This window comes from Pongo abelii, chromosome 13 (assembly GCF_028885655.2).
Source record: "Pongo abelii isolate AG06213 chromosome 13, NHGRI_mPonAbe1-v2.0_pri, whole genome shotgun sequence".
NCBI classification, from domain to species: Eukaryota; Metazoa; Chordata; class Mammalia; order Primates; family Hominidae; genus Pongo; species Pongo abelii.
This window is the reverse complement of record NC_071998.2, coordinates 84,031,416-84,047,369: the sequence shown is the minus strand read 5'-3', so window position 1 is coordinate 84,047,369 and position 15,954 is coordinate 84,031,416. Positions and strand designations below refer to the sequence as shown.

Here is a 15,954-nt window from a genome sequence, read left to right as displayed (position 1 = left end):
CTGCGGTTCCCAGGGCGAACCCCGCCTGGGAAAAACCTAACGTGGGCGCCAGCGGCAACGCCCGCTCGCTTTCCTGCAGTTTGCCTGGTGGCCAGGGAAAGGTCTGTTCTTGGCCTCATTTTGTGGATTAAAAGTGTCCGCGACGGAGGTTCAGAGCAAGACGCAGCGCAGGGTCCTCTGGGGCCATCGGCGTAGCGCCCTCTCCCTTGCGGGGCCCCGCGGCAGCGTCTCAGGCCCGAGAGGTTGGGGTCGCCCCAAACTGCGCGCTCTCAGCGTACGGCCTCCAGGCCCCGGGCCCGCCCCGGGTGGAGGAGGAGTCTGGGGCCGCCGCTCGCCGCGGGGCGGGCCGGGGGCGGGCCGGGGGCGGGCGCGCAGCTGGAGCCTGCGGCGGAGGCTCGGGCGCGCTGAGTCCCGGATCCTGGCGGCCTGGGCGGCTGCACCATGGACTCGGGAACCGAGGAGTACGAGCTCAACGGCGGCCTGCCTCCGGGCACACCCGGCTCCCCGGACGCCTCGGTAAGTCCTTCCCCCCACCGCTGCGTGATCTTGCCGGGCCTTGTCCTTTCGGGGCGCCGCGGCTCCCCGGGCACCTGTGGGCGCCGGGCCGAGTGCGCGCCGCGTCCGCACTGCAGAGTGGTGGGGGACGTCCCGCTCTAGGTCAAGTCCCTCCCGCCCCATCAGGCTCAGAACGATGCCCCCGGGAGCTCCAGCCACCCCCGGCAATTGGGCGGGACGTGGGGGCGTGGGGGCGCAGGGCGGACTGGCGTTCCCAGCCCCACTAAGCAGCGCCCGCGCTTGGCTGCGCGGCGGAGGGGGCCTGGGCGCAGCTCCTCGGGCTAAGGACTGCCGGCGCCCGGCTTTCCCGACCTCCCCCCACTCTCGCGCGGGCCTCTCTAACTTCAGCCTCGCGGTGCCGGCTCCTCCGCGCGCTTTGCCCGGGGGCGGGCGGAGGGGAGTCACAGCCTCCGGGCTCCAGACTAGCGGCATGCAGACAGTTACGTCACCCCACGCTGACCACACAATCTGATGCGTGCCTTGATGGGGGAACTTGGGGCCCGCTGTGGTCCCTATTCCACTCACCTGCCTTGAGAAATAGAAACGTCACACAGCCTTCAGTGTATGCCCCCACAGGCCCTCCAGAGCTTGCCCTGTCCGGTCTGCGAGGGCTGTGGGCAGGGGGCAGGCCCTGGTAGTGGTTCCGCTTCAGAATTCTTCATCCCAGGACTCAGCACTTACTGAGCACCTTGTGTTTGTTGCAAGGTCCTGGCATGGCCCTCTGGTGACTTGTTTACTTTGAACATTCTTTCCTTTTCTAACCCCCTCAGGGATGCGGGCAGGGAACAGCAGCCTGTTGGGTTTTTCCAGGCCTCTCCATGGCGTGGACCAGACTGGGGCAAAGACACTCTGCCCACTCGCTGGTGAACAGTCCTAGGCCGGTGCTGTAGGGACAGGCCATGTTCGGGGAGGTGGGGCCCCATGAGCCACGGGATAGGATGGCCCTGGGGCTGCATGGACACTTGTCCCTAGGTTAGAGAGGAGCTGTCGCACTGCAGGACTTGACCGGTGTGTGGGACCCCAGCGACCTGGCCCTGCCCCGGTGTGTGAGTACTTTGGAGCAATAGGCGGGGGCTCCTCCGGCTGTGTGTCCTTGGGAAGTTGCCACACCTCGCTGGGCCTTTTAGACATGGTCTTATAAAGAGAGAACAGCGGGTCCCTCCTGCCTTCAGGGAAGTGGGGAAAGCAAGTCAGTTAATAAACAGGGCAGTGGCTCGGAAGCGCCTTGGAAAGGGAGGGATACTGCTCCTCCCCCACCCTTGACCTTGCCCGGGCAATGCCCTCCACTCAGAGCAGTCTCTACTCACCTCTGCGGGCGGCAGGATAGGCTGTGCCTCCTGAGATGGGTGCATCCCAGGCCCAGAGGAGATTGGGTTGGATTTGTTCCCGGGTCACTGTCTTGGCTCTGGGCACCAGAGGGAGGGAGACACAGCCCCGCCCCACCAAGCCGCGGTTGGAGAGCAGCCCAGCCCAGACAGGGCAGGAGAGGGCAGGGCAAAGCATGGGGTTCCCTAGGGACTGGGAGCCCATTGTGGGGGGCGGGGAGCCCATTGTGGGGGGCGGGGCATGGTGGTCAGGGAAGGCTTTCTGTGGAGGTGGGGACATTGGCGCTGAGCCCTGGAGGGCGGGGAAGGCGGGTGAGCAGATCTGGCTCTCCGAGATGTGTGGAAGGGCATCTAGGCAGAGGGAACAGCGGGAGCAAAGGCTCAGAGGCTGGACCACAGAGCACATGAGGGCCGGGTAGGAGGTGGGGGGATGGAAAGCCAGGCTGATGGGAGGGGCCTTGCAGGCCTGATCACGGTCTGGTGTCCAGGGAGCTGTGGAAAGGCTATGAGCCAGTGTGAGGATGAGCACATTTCCACTTAAGGGGTAGAAAACTTTGAGGGCCGCTCTACTCACCCAGCCTGGGGGCCCAGGACCACCCAACACACCTGTTCCTCTTCCCACCCTCAAGACCTTGCTTCTCCATTTCTTGGGCACGTCATGTCAGCACTCTGTGCCTCAGTTTCTCATCTGTGAAATGGGTGTGATCGCAGTGCCTGCCGCAGAGGGTGGTGAGGACTCAGTGGCTGATGTATATGAAGTGCTTAGAGCCAGGCCAGCACTCAGCGCCCTCATCCTTCTGCCTGCCATGGAGACCCTCTCCCACTGGTGACCCCTGGCAGTGGTTTGGAGAGGGCAGCGCTTTGCCCAGTGTGGGGCCCAAGGAGAGTCTCAGTTTCCTTTTCTGTAAAATGGGGCATAACTGCTCACCTCCCAGGGTGGACGAGGCTCAGGGAGGAGCCACACATGGAACTCCAGCCTGGGTGGGCTCTGTTGGGCCACGGCCGTGGGAAGCTCTCAGGTCTCCCCCACCCTGTGTGCCCTGCGCCCCTGTGGCCCTTCATGTGAGGGCCCCCATCAGTGTCCAGGGATTGAGTCAGCTCACTTGTGGCTGTCAGCAGAAGGAATGGTAAACAACAATTTTAATGTGAAAATGGCCTGAATCTGTTATCCCCAGGGTGTCTCAAGGCAGGGAGGTAGTGGGGATGGGGTTAGGACATGGCCATCTGGTGCCAGCCACACCCTCCTTCCCCTCACAGCCCGCAGGTTGAAGGTTCCTGGGGCCACATTTGGGCCGAAAGGCATGGTCCTTGGAGGTAGGTAGCTGTGCCCTGTACACCTGCCGTCTGGGCCGTGCATGGCCTCAGCTGCCCAGGAGGAGGTTTGCTCATTTCCTCATTTTTGCTTTCCTGGCAGATCCTGAGGCTGGCAGGGTCTGGGCCAAGTTCTAAAAGGCAACCCTAACATGGTCTCAGGGCCACTCCTGGCCAGTGCTGAGTCCGCGGGAAGTGGGTCTGCCTGGCCCAGCTGCAGTGGGAACCCCGCCTCCCAGCACTTCCTGCTGTCTTGCTGGGGTTTCCTGCCAGGAACACAGACATGGAGCTGAGAGACCCTCTCAGGGCCTGCTTCCTGGGCTGGCCGGTAGGAGACGGTGTAGGGCTCCAGTGCCAGGCCCCGCCTGTCTGTGTGGCATCGGGGGAATGGGCACAGCAGCTCATGCCCACACTGGTGGGTCAGACAAGGGATGCCGGAGGCCCCAGGCAGGTCCTAGCATATGGTGGGGGAGAAGAGGGGTGCCTGATTTTCAGATCGCCCCACCATCTGCCAATGCCTGCTGAGTCCAAGGGTTAGGGCCAGTGAGCAGGACAGGCTGCGAGCAGCCAAGGTCTAGACTGGGACCCCCCAGGCACCCAGGGCAGGCACCTCGTCCCTGTTGTCCCCCTGGGTCCTGCTCAGCACAGGAGAACCTGTGCCCCAGGCTGTCCTTTCTTTGCTGTGTGACTGTTCTGTGAGCCTGTTCAGCTGCTTTTGAGTCAGTGGAGTTGGTCGGGGAGGCAGAGTCTTTCAAAATAGTGAGAGCCAGGCATCAGGGAAGAACAGCCCTGCCACCCACTGCCATGTGCTCCACCAGCCACGGGGCATCTGAGACCACCCCATTCAGTCCCTCCACATCCTTGTCTACCCATTTTACAGATGCGGAAACTGAGGCATAGAGTGGTCAGTGTTGAGGCAGGACTGGGGAGGTAAAGGAGGTGCTGTGGCAGCTTCCAGCCCTGCTCCTCACAGGCCCTTGGAAAGGGCGGCTGATATGCATCACCACATTTGTGGGCCCACAGCCCCCGACCCTGTCTCCACCCATCTAAGCCCTGGGTGAGCCAGAGCACCCATTATGCTATGGCCAGAGCCAGGCCGGTGGATGCAGCAAGCTTGGTTCATATCCCACTTCTGTGCCAGCCCCTCCTGCCTGAACTGAGGATGCTCACTGAAGTGGCCCTAGGACCGACTGTGTGGCCCAGCTCCAACACGTGCAGCCTGCAGTGGGGAGGCCGACCGTCCACAGAAGGTTGCATGAGGAGCCAGCCACGCCCCTACACAGAGCTGACCTCCTCACCAAGCCTCCTTCCTAGCTTTCAGAGGAAAAATATCTGGCCTGGCCCCAGGCCCCAGGTGTTGCTGAGGTTCTGGGAATATATTAACCAGAGTGTTTATTCCCTGCCCTGCCCAAGCCATGGGCACTGGTCTCAGCAGAGCTTAGTTCCTGACAGCTTCTGCTGGCTGGTCAGGACCACAGGGCTCCCTCACCTGTGGTAGCTGGGTCCCCCGGCCACCCTAAGGCCCATTCCAAGATAGAGGCAAGTGCCCAGGACTGGGGGAGAGTGGGATCATCCTCCCTGGGAGTCTCCTGTGCGGTGGTCAGCTCCAGGGCTCCAAGGCCCAGAGCACCAAGGTTAGGGACAGGGAAGCAGACTGGCCCTGCTGCCCTCCCCTCCACATGACGCTCCCAATGTGGCCTGCTGCCTGGGGTGGTTGTCAGCTGTGCTGTATCCTGGGGCATCCCTACGCTTTGGGACACACAGTCCTGGGAGGTGGCTCTGGGAAAACCTCCTCCGAGCTGTAATCTGCTGGTCTGTAGAATGGGAGAGGAACACAGCCTCTCCCTTGGTGAGGGGGAGTTTCCCAGGTGCAACCCTAGATATACGGAGGGGGAGACTGAGGCCAATGGAGGGGGAGCTTGCATCAGGGCCACGGGCTGGGCTGTGGTGAGCCAGGGCTTGACCTGCATGCAGAAGCTTCCCTACCTGCGGGTTGGACAGGAAGCAGACGGCTGGATGGACTGGAAGTGCCTTTCACCAGCAGGGGTGCATGGTGAGGGCATTTGCTGGCCACTCGGGGCTCAGAGGCCATCCTGGGGCATCTGCTCCACAGCCTCGTGGTGCACATGGGAGACTGAGGCACAAAGTGGGGCTAGTTGTCCTAAAGTTACACAGCTGGAGCCTGAAGCAGGGAGCCATTGAGAGTTCAGCCCCTAAGGGGACAATGGCGTCAGCTATCAGAGCTTCTGAGCCCCGGGGCCTGGGTTCAAATCCTAGCCAAGCCCTCACTTGCTATGTGGCTTTGGGTAAGGAATCGCCTTTGCTGGGCCTCAGTTTACCCACCTTAAGTGGGCATGAGGACAGCAGGGGCACAGGAGCCTCGTGGCTGGGGGTGCTGAGAGCTGAGGCTTGGAGAGCTGGAGGCTCTGTGCGGATGGTGCTTTTTAATGGATCTGAATGTTCCTCGTGACTGCATGGCTGTGAAATATTTAAATGGTTCTGCAGAGCTCAGAAAAAAAGAGAATTCTTCCTCCTGCCCAGAGGCCAACACAGTTAGCCTGGGCATGTGTGTCTGTTTATGTACGTGTGCATATGTATGTATGTGCATGTGTATTTGCGTGTGCTGTATTGTGTGCACATGTGTGTCTCACATGTCTATGTGTGTCTTTCTGGGGGATGTGTGTTTCTGTGGCTTTGTGACTAGGAACATGCACATATATGTGTAGATGCCCCCGGAAAGTGGAAATCCTCACAGGGTCTGCACTTGGCCTTCTTCTCCCAGCACCAAGTCCTGGGATGGAGACCCAGATGAGCATAAGAGTGGCCTTGAAGGAAGGCACTTTGGCACTTGAGGTTTGTGAAACTTAGGAGCACATGCCCACTGTGGCCAGCAGCCCCTGGGACACTGCACCTTGCGGAGCACACGTGTGATGGGGTGTGGCCCACTGAGTGGCTTCGCAAGAGCAGAGCTGGAGACGACCTCAGTGCCAGGCACAGGCCCTTATGTCCGGGCTGTCCTCACCCAGACCCTGGGCAGCCTGGGAGGAAGCCCCTAAGTAGACAGTGGTGGGACAGGGACACACAGTCCTGGGAGGTGGCTCTGCGCAAACCTCCTCCGAGCTGCAATCTGCTGGTCTGTAGAATGGGAGAGGAACACAGCCTCTCACTTGGTGAGTGCCCTGGCTGTGCTGGGGCCTGGGGGAATCCCAGGGAGTGCAGCGTCAGGCCCAGGGTGGGAGATGCAAAGTAGACACCCCATAGAGGCTTCAGGGTATGCATGGAGTGGCCTGAGAGCACACCAGGGCCCCAGGGACAGGGCTGCTGGGTGGCCCAGGTAAAGGCGGCTGTCCCTGTGCGCACATGTGTCCACGTGAACTTGCTACTTAGAGAGCAGCTGATGCTGAAGGCAGGTTGTTGGAATTCCTAGGCCCAGGTGTAAGCAGCAGAGCCTGCCGGTGTCCCCTGATGCCCACTCTCTCTTCCTCCTGGGCACATAATTTTAGATGACACGGAAAAACACGCAGCATGAAAGCAAGGCCCCTGCCCTCTGCTGGTTCTGTATTGGCTGCCTCATGTATTTTTCATTGTGCATGTTTCCAGCCTGCAGAAAGTCGAGGCCTGGATGGATACCAGTGTCCGCCCCTCCCTGTGGCCCTGCGGCACCCCGGCCTCCCGGCCTGCATCTTTCATGAGTCTGGAAACAGGATCTCCCAGAGAGGGCCCCAGGAGGTTGGCTGCCAGCAGTGGGTTCTCACAACTGCCTCCAAGCAGGTGACCAGTCCTGGGAGGCTGTGGTCTAGGGCCTGGCAGCTCAGGGGCACCTGTGGACAAAGGGCCTGGCCAAGGGGCTGGCAGGTTTGTCCTGAGTGACTGAAGAGGGGCTCCACCAGGGCAGCTTGAGAGGGGCAGACTCTTGCTCCAGAGAAAGAGGAAGTTTGGTACTTAGCTTGGAATGAAGGGCCAGCCCTAGGGAGGACCTTCCTGTGGCAGGAGAGAGGGCCATATCCTGCCAGGGGAAGTCCTGGGAGGCTTCCTGGAAGCAGTGGCCTCTGTGTGGGGCCTTGGAACTTGAGAGTGTCTGGCACCAGGGAAAGGCACTGGGGGCTTCGAGAGAACTGCAGGGGGCCCTGACCAGATGGGCCTCTAAGGCAAAGAGGATTCCATCAGAACTTGCATTCCCATTTTATTACTCTGGGAAGTAATGCGGAAGCTAAGCTCCACTGTATGTCATATGCTGAGGCATCTATTGAGCCTCTGCTGTGTGGGGGCCGGGCTCTGGGTGGCCCACCTCAGTGAGGGCTTGCTGCTAATGGCCGGATAGTTCTGCAAGGCCTGTGCTGAGGCCTGGAGGCTGAGTAGCCTGTCCAGCCCCAAGGCTGGGAGGTTGGGAGGTGGCAGGGGCGATCTCAGCCCTTAGGTCTGGCCCAGGAAGACTTGTTTCTTGCCTGGGCCAGTGTGCACAGATCTGTCCGCCCACACGTCACTTCCTTTCCTGGCATCAGGAGCTCAGACTCTGAGGGGAGGGGGGAGAGGAGGCGGGGGGCACAGACGGGTAGGGGCAGGCAGGGAGGAGCAGCCCCGCCTATGGCAGGAGGGGGAGGATGGGGCAATGCTTTCCAGTGGAAAATCAGAGTGCCTGTGCTGAGGTTGCTATGTTGTTTCCTTTCTCTCCAGGACCGTATTCCTAGGGGAGGTTTTATAAAGGCTGAGCACATTCTCGCAGCCTCTCCTTAGGGTAATAAGCACTTCTGTCTGAGCACTTACCAGGGGTGGAGGCAAGGGAAGCCCTCACCTGCAGGGCCCGGTGACCCCCAGAGCCCAACTCAGGCACAGCCCTTCCCCCGCGCCCCCCACCCGCCTTGCTGACCATTCCCTTCTCTGCAGCCGGCCCGCTGGGGCTGGAGGCACGGGCCCATCAACGTGAACCATTACGCCAACAAGAAGAGCGCAGCCGAGAGCATGCTGGACATCGCGCTGCTGATGGCCAACGCGTCCCAGCTGAAGGCCGTCGTGGAACAGGGCCCCAGCTTCGCCTTCTATGTGCCCCTGGTGGTCCTCATCTCCATCTCCCTTGCACTGCAGATCGGCGTGGGGGTGCTGCTCATCTTCCTTGGTAGGTCCCCGGGAGGGGGCAGCCGGGCCACCTGCTCACCTTGCTGGCATCTGCTCGCATCCCCTGGGACACGAGCCCACCACCTTGCACACTTGGATCTCAAGGAGCTGCTGAGTTCCTGGCCCTCATCACCCAGACATGCAGTCCAGGAAGTGGCACCCCCCTGCCCCCAACCCTGCACTTTGGTTTTTGTTTTGGTTTGGTTTTGTTTTTTGAAACAAGGTCCCCCTCTGTCACCCAGGCTAGAATGCAGTGGCGCAGTCTCGGCTCACTGCAAACTCCATCTCCTGGGCTCAAGCGATCCTCCCACCTCAAACCCCAAAGTAACTGGGATTACAGGCGCTCACCACCATGCCCGGCTAATTTTTGTATTTTTTGTAGAGATGAGGTTACGCCATGTTGCCTGGTCGAATTTTTGAGCTCAAGTGATCCAACAGCCTCAGTCTCCCAAAATACCGGGATTACAGGCATGAGTCACCATGCTCGGCCTTGTTTTGTTTTGTTTTGTGTTTTGTTTTGTTTTGTTTTGTTTTTGAAACCGGGTCTTCCTGTGTCTTGAACACAGATCACTGCAGTCTCAACCTCCCAGACTCAAGCGAGCCTTCTGCCTCAGCCTCCCAGGTATCCTGGACCACAGCTATATGCCATCATGCCAGCTAATTTTTTTATTTTTGGTAGACATGGGGTCTTGCTATGCTGCTCAGGCTGGTTTCAAACTCCTGGGCTCACGTGACCCTCCTGTCTTGGCCTCCCAAAGTGCTGGAATTACAGGTATGAACCACTGTGCCTGGCCCCACCCTGCACTTTGAAAGAGCACAGAGTGGGGTCAGGGCCTGGCCTGTGGGCATTAGGGCAGGTGTTTCACTGGGTTCTTGTTGACCCATGCCATGAGATGGCCTCAGCCATGCCAGTCCTCACCTCCTGGGCCCAGGGTCCTCCTCATGGCTGCATAACTTTGGGCAAGTGGCTGAACCTCCCGGGCCTCACTTACAAAACAGGCATCATAATAGAACTGCAGCTTGTAGCAGGAATCACTAGATTAAGGCACGCAAAGGGCTCAGTGCATTTGCCCAAACCTGGCCTTTGGTTGACGTCCGTAGCTTCAATTCCTATAAGGAAAATGTGGGGGCTACAGGAGGTGGGGTCATAGACTGTGGGGCTGCCCAAGCCAGGGGCGCTGTTGTCAGTGTTTCAGCAAAACAGATGTATTTTTCTCTGGGCAACAAAACTCATCCTAAATGCGACTGAGGGCCCTGTAATGTCCCAGGACAGCTTGACCACTGGGGTGGGTCCCCTTCCACTGTCCCAGGCTGGGGCGCTGCGTCTGGGCTGCCCTTGGCACCATCCACTCCTCTCTCGCCCACAGTCAAGTACGACCTTAACAACCCGGCCAAGCACGCCAAGCTGGACTTCCTCAACAACCTGGCTACAGGCCTGGTGTTCATCATCGTGGTAGTCAACATCTTCATCACGGCCTTCGGGGTCCAGAAGCCCTTGATGGACATGGCACCCCAGCAGTAGGGCACCCAGGTGAGCTGGGAGGTGGGGCGCGAGGCCTGCAGTCCTGGGGTTGCTTGCTATTGGTGGCTCTTGCAGTGTGGTGAGTCCCTGGCCGGCCAGCCTTGGACACCTTCCTAGGCCATGGGCATCCTCATCCACACCTACAAGGCCAATGCCTGGCCACTGCCTTGAGGCCAGCCCTGCCACTGGTGCTGGCCACCTGGGGTCCTGTGGTCACAGTGTTTAGACGGAATGTGTGTAGGAGCCACCATTTGAACATCCTGGAGAACTCACTTAAACATAAGATTTATATACATTCAGAATGTCTGTCCGAAAAAAAAAAAGATTTCTGGATCAGGCGCGGTGGCTCATGCCTGTAATCCCAGCACTTTGGGAGGCTGAGGCGGGCAGATCACTTGAGGTCAGGAGTTTGAGACCAGCCTCGCCAACAGGGTGAAACCCCGTCTCTACTAAAAATACAAAAAGTGGCCAGGCATGGTGGCACATCCCTGTAGTCCCAGCTACTCAGGAGGCTGAGGCAGGAGAATCTCTTGAACCCAGGAGGCAGAGGTTGCAGTGAGCTAAGATCGTACTACTGCACTCCAGCCTGAGCGACAGAGTGAGACTCTGTCTCAAAAAACACCCAAAACCCAAAGATTTCCGGCTTCTCTTGATAAGTCAGGGGCTCTGCACCCCTTATCAGCTCCACTTAGCAGGTGAAGCTTCCTCCCAGCCCTCATCTGAGAAAAAGGGACCTTGGTATGACCGCCTGCCTGACATGCCCACCTCACTGTGCCACTCTGACCAGGACGGTGGGATTCAGGATCTTGTCGCATGGAGCCCCTGTGACTCTTCAAGTCTGCCCCTTGCCGGGCCTCGCAGAGTCTGTTAGCTGCCTGCCTTAGGCTGGACCCTGGCTGTGTGCAGGATGCAGACTGAGGCTGTCCCTACAGGACGAGGCACCCAGTGTAGGAAGACTTCCCACACCACACACAGCCTCTCCCTGTGTCCTTGCTCAGAGAGGGTGAGCGTCTGCCCAGTGACACAGCCTGGGAGCAGGATCCACAGGAAGGCCTGGGATGCAGCCATGGCCAGGGCCACATGGTGCACACACTACAGTCCATGCAGCCAGGCCAGGGCCACACACCACAGTCCCCACGACCTCGGGCCTAGGGGTCACCCCTCCGGTTTGTAGCAGAGGTGGAGGTGAGTTGCTAAGGGAGGGGTGGACACTCCTGGCAGGTGGCCATCTCTCCACCAGTGGTGGCCCAAGGCAGAGTAGACAGGAGCAGTGCTCTTGGGGCAGAGCGCCTGTGTGTCAAGGATATATAAAAATTTCCCCAGGCCAGGCGCGGTGGCTCATGCCTGTAATCCCAGCACTTTGGGAGGCTGGGGCAAGCGGATCACCTGAGGTCGGGAGCTTGAGACCAGCCTGACCAACATGGAGAAACCCTGTCTCTGCTAAAAATACAAAATTAGCCAGGCGTGATGGCACATGCCTGTAATCCCAGCTACTCAGGAGGGTGAGGCAGGAGAATCGCTTGAACCTGGAAGGTGGAGATTGCAGTGAACTGAGATCACGCCATTGCACTCCAGCCTGGGCGACAGTGTGAGACTCCGTCTTGGGAAAAAAAAAAAAAAAACTCCCCAAGAGGTCATAGTGAGGATGAGGTGGGGCGCTGGGGCCAGCAGCTGGGTTGGGAGCACCCTGCATCCACCCAGCCTCGCCCCTCCCCACACAGGGGCCAACTAGGAGTGACCGCTGCTCACAGTGGCCCATGGCCTCTCAAGCTCCCCCACCACACCCATGGCCATTCCCCCAGTGGGATCACGCTAGCCCCCAATGTCCCAGTCGTGGAGCCTGAAGTCACCCTTCTGAAAGGGCCCGGATCTGGGCGGCCCCATGTGGGGTCTGAGTCACTGTCCAGATGCTGCCTCCAGTTTGCAGTTAAGTTATCCTTTTCCAGAACACCTAGATGTCAGCTGCTCCCAGGCTTGGGGCGTGTGGCCAGGCCATTTATTAATCACCTGCTGTGTGTGCTGAATGCAGTCCCTAACTTTCCCAAGCATGAGTTATCTGCCTGCCGGGAAGAGGGTGCTGTGTCTGTGGGCCACGTGGGGACCCAGCAGTGGACCTTAAGGCTGTCCTCAGAGGCTCGAGGCCAAAGCTGCTGTGTGTCCTGCGTGGAGCAGCTAGAGAGGTCTCAGGCTTCGTGGGTGGCTATGGTCACAGCTGCCCAACCTGAGCCCCCCATGCTGGGCCAGGCCTTTAAGTCCTGGCAGTAACCCAGCCATGCTATATTCATTCCATTTTCAGAGGGGAAACTGAGGCATGGAGTACCTTGACACCTCTCATGTCAGAATCAGGCTCTTCTCCTTCCTGAGTCCGGGTGTGCAAATGGCCTCGACACTCGGGACTTGTCACAGCCTGGCTCAGAGCCTCTCCTCTCCCTCCTTCCGGGCTCAGACCCTCTCCTCTCCCTCCTTCCCAGGCTCAGAGCCTCTCCTCTCCCTGCTTCCGGGCTCAGAGCCTCTCCTCTCCCTCCTTCCGGGCTCAGACCCTCTCCTCTCCCTCCTTCCGGGCTCAGACCCTCTCCTCTCCCTCCTTCCCAGGCTCAGAGCCTCTCCTCTCCCTCCTTCCCAGGCTCAGAGCCTCTCCTCTCCCTCCTTCCCAGGCTCAGACCCTCTCCTCTCCCTCCTTCCCAGGCTCAGAGCCTCTCCTCTCCCTCCTTCCCAGGCTCAGAGCCTCTCCTCTCCCTCCTTCCGGGCTCAGACCCTCTCCTCTCCCTCCTTCCCAGGCTCAGACCCTCTCCTCTCCCTCCTTCCCAGGCTCAGAGCCTCTCCTCTCCCTCCTTCCGGGCTCAGAGCCTCTCCTCTCCCTCCTTCCGGGCTCAGAGCCTCTCCTCTCCCTCCTTCCCAGGCTCAGAGCCTCTCCTCTCCCTCCTTCCCAGGCTCAGAGCCTCTCCTCTCCAGCCTTCCGGGCTCAGAGCCTCTCCTCTCCCTCCTTCCCAGGCTCAGAGCCTCTCCTCTCCCTCCTTCCCAGGCTCAGAGCCTCTCCTCTCCCTCCTTCCGGGCTCAGACCCTCTCCTCTCCCTCCTTCCCAGGCTCAGACCCTCTCCTCTCCCTCCTTCCCAGGCTCAGAGCCTCTCCTCTCCCTCCTTCCGGGCTCAGAGCCTCTCCTCTCCCTCCTTCCGGGCTCAGACCCTCTCCTCTCCAGCCTTCCGGGCTCAGAGCCTCTCCTCTCCCTCCTTCCCAGGCTCAGAGCCTCTCCTCTCCCTCCTTCCCAGGCTCAGACCCTCTCCTCTCCCTCCTTCCCAGGCTCAGAGCCTCTCCTCTCCCTCCTTCCCAGGCTCAGAGCCTCTCCTCTCCAGCCTTCCGGGCTCAGAGCCTCTCCTCTCCCTCCTTCCCAGGCTCAGACCCTCTCCTCTCCCTCCTTCCCAGGCTCAGAGCCTCTCCTCTCCCTCCTTCTGGGCTCAGAGCCTCTCCTCTCCTTCCTTCCCAGGCTCAGACCCTCTCCTCTCCCTCCTTCCCAGGCTCAGACCCTCTCCTCTCCCTCCTTCCCAGGCTCAGACCCTCTCCTCTCCCTCCTTCCCAGGCTCAGAGCCTCTCCTCTCCCTCCTTCCCAGGCTCAGAGCCTCTCCTCTCCCTCCTTCCCAGGCTCAGAGCCTCTCCTCTCCCTCCTTCCCAGGCTCAGAGCCTCTCCTCTCCCTCCTTCCGGGCTCAGAGCCTCTCCTCTCCCTCCTTCCGGGCTCAGACCCTCTCCTCTCCCTCCTTCCCAGGCTCAGACCCTCTCCTCTCCCTCCTTCCCAGGCTCAGACCCTCTCCTCTCCCTCCTTCCGGGCTCAGAGCCTCTCCTCTCCCTCCTTCCGGGCTCAGACCCTCTCCTCTCCAGCCTTCCGGGCTCAGAGCCTCTCCTCTCCCTCCTTCCCAGGCTCAGAGCCTCTCCTCTCCCTCCTTCCCAGGCTCAGACCCTCTCCTCTCCCTCCTTCCCAGGCTCAGAGCCTCTCCTCTCCCTCCTTCCCAGGCTCAGAGCCTCTCCTCTCCAGCCTTCCGGGCTCAGAGCCTCTCCTCTCCCTCCTTCCCAGGCTCAGACCCTCTCCTCTCCCTCCTTCCGAGGCTCAGAGCCTCTCCTCTCCCTCCTTCCCAGGCTCAGAGCCTCTCCTCTCCCTCCTTCCCAGGCTCAGACCCTCTCCTCTCCCTCCTTCCGGGCTCAGACCCTCTCCTCTCCCTCCTTCCGGGCTCAGACCCTCTCCTCTCCCTCCTTCCCAGGCTCAGACCCTCTCCTCTCCCTCCTTCCGGGCTCAGAGCCTCTCCTCTCCCTCCTTCCGGGCTCAGACCCTCTCCTCTCCCTCCTTCCCAGGCTCAGAGCCTCTCCTCTCCCTCCTTCCCAGGCTCAGAGCCTCTCCTCTCCCTCCTTCCGGGCTCAGACCCTCTCCTCTCCCTCCTTCCCAGGCTCCGACCCTCTCCTCTCCCTCCTTCCGGGCTCAGAGCCTCTCCTCTCCCTCCTTCCCAGGCTCAGACCCTCTCCTCTCCCTCCTTCCGGGCTCAGAGCCTCTCCTCTCCCTCCTTCCGGGCTCAGACCCTCTCCTCTCCCTCCTTCCCAGACTCAGAGCCTCTCCTCTCCCTCCTTCCCAGGCTCAGACCCTCTCCTCTCCCTCCTTCCCAGGCTCAGAGCCTCTCCTCTCCCTCCTTCCGGGCTCAGACCCTCTCCTCTCCCTCCTTCCCAGGCTCAGAGCCTCTCCTCTCCAGCCTTCCGGGCTCAGAGCCTCTCCTCTCCCTCCTTCCGGGCTCAGAGCCTCTCCTCTCCCTCCTTCCCAGGCTCAGAGCCTCTCCTCTCCCTCCTTCCCAGGCTCAGAGCCTCTCCTCTCCCTCCTTCCAGGCTCAGAGCCTCTCCTCTGTCTCCTTTCCAGGACCCTGGATGCTGCCTGCCCTGCAACTCAGCTGCCCGACCCCAGGAGCCGCCGTACCTGTGAGGTGTCCACCTCCCTGCACATGGCACTACCCAGACTGCCAGAGCCCAGGCTGGCCTCATCTGCACCATGTCCCCGGGCCAGCCCTTGCTCTGACTGTGACCAAGCACCATGCAGGAGGCCACTCTTGTCTCTCAGCAGCTGTTCCCAGGAGGCAGCTCCCTCCTGGCACATGGGGGCTGGCCACAATAGCCCAGAGGGTCAGAACTGGACAGCCGCAGAGACCTGTGCCTAGAGAAGGGTCTCGACCCACTCAAGGACACACAGCAGGTCCGTGGATGGGCTGGATGAGGGACCAGGGCCAGCCTCTGTCTCAGGACATTCCAGAAGGACAAGGAGATGTCCCTCCCTCTCCCGAAGCACCAGCGTCCCCGCCTCCCGTGGGCCCTGTCCGGGTTGCCCTGGTGACCCCAGCCTCTATCTACTTCCTAACCCAGGGACCCTGCACAGCCAGAACTGCCTTTGACCCTACTGATGGCCACTGGCTCTGGTTTTAAGTGCCTGGGCTTGGTGGCCATCAAGAGGGAGCCAGTCAGGCCTGTGAGGGCCGTAGACCTTGTATATACCCTGCACCAGCAGTGACTGGGCAGAGCCCAGCCCCCTCCATGGGGGTCCCAGCACCCACTTTTCTAATCATGAATGACCAATAAAGCCCATGCTCTTTGTCGGGCTTCACATGCCATCTCCCTGTTCCTGGAGCTGGACCGGCCTTGGCCTCCCTGTCCCCTTTCCAGCTGCCCTGCAGGGGCGTCAAAAGCACACGGTTCTGGCCAGGGCCGCCTTCTCCAGAATCTTGGCTTGGGGAGCTCTTTGGCTCCTGACATCTCCTGGGGTGAGGTTTGGAGGCACAGAGGTGGAAGTCTGAGGTCATTGGCATCAGCAGCCCCTAGTGACCTCTGACCCAGGCAGGGTCAGGTGGGGAGCGGCGTCGATTTCCCCCTCACATGTTTCCAGCACTGTTTCCTGCCCGCCTGCGGACAGACCTTGAGGTGCTGCCCCTGAGTCTCTCCTCTACCAAGTTTGAAGTTGCTGCTTCCCCGCACTGGTGTCCAGTGATGCCTGTGGTCAGCGGGGACATTCTCTGGGCAGAGGGGAGCTGGGAGCCATGCCAGGACCAGGCCCTGGACTCTCAGGGCCCACCTGCCCCACAGGACCCCTCACCCAGTGGAAATCTGGCTTC

At 60.6% G+C, this 15,954-nt stretch overlaps 1 protein-coding gene across 4 annotated transcripts; it reads left to right on the top strand.

Moving 5' to 3' along the window:
* Nucleotides 1-315: 315 nt before the first annotated feature.
* NINJ1 (ninjurin 1) lies at nt 316-15,451 on the top strand. 4 transcript variants are annotated; one of them, XM_009244639.3, is made up of 3 exons: nt 316-516; nt 8,076-8,304; nt 14,715-15,451. In XM_009244639.3, exons 1-3 carry the CDS (start codon nt 442-444, stop codon nt 15,269-15,271), a joined length of 861 nt encoding a protein of 286 aa, XP_009242914.3. In that variant the 5' UTR covers nt 316-441; the 3' UTR covers nt 15,272-15,451. The 4 variants fall into 4 exon arrangements, with proteins under 4 accessions (XP_009242914.3, XP_054376199.1, XP_054376196.2 ...); XM_054520224.2 differs by lacking the exon at nt 14,715-15,451 and adding an exon at nt 9,671-9,834; XM_054520221.2 differs by lacking the exon at nt 316-516 and adding an exon at nt 793-1,279.
* Nucleotides 15,452-15,954: the final 503 nt, after the last annotated feature.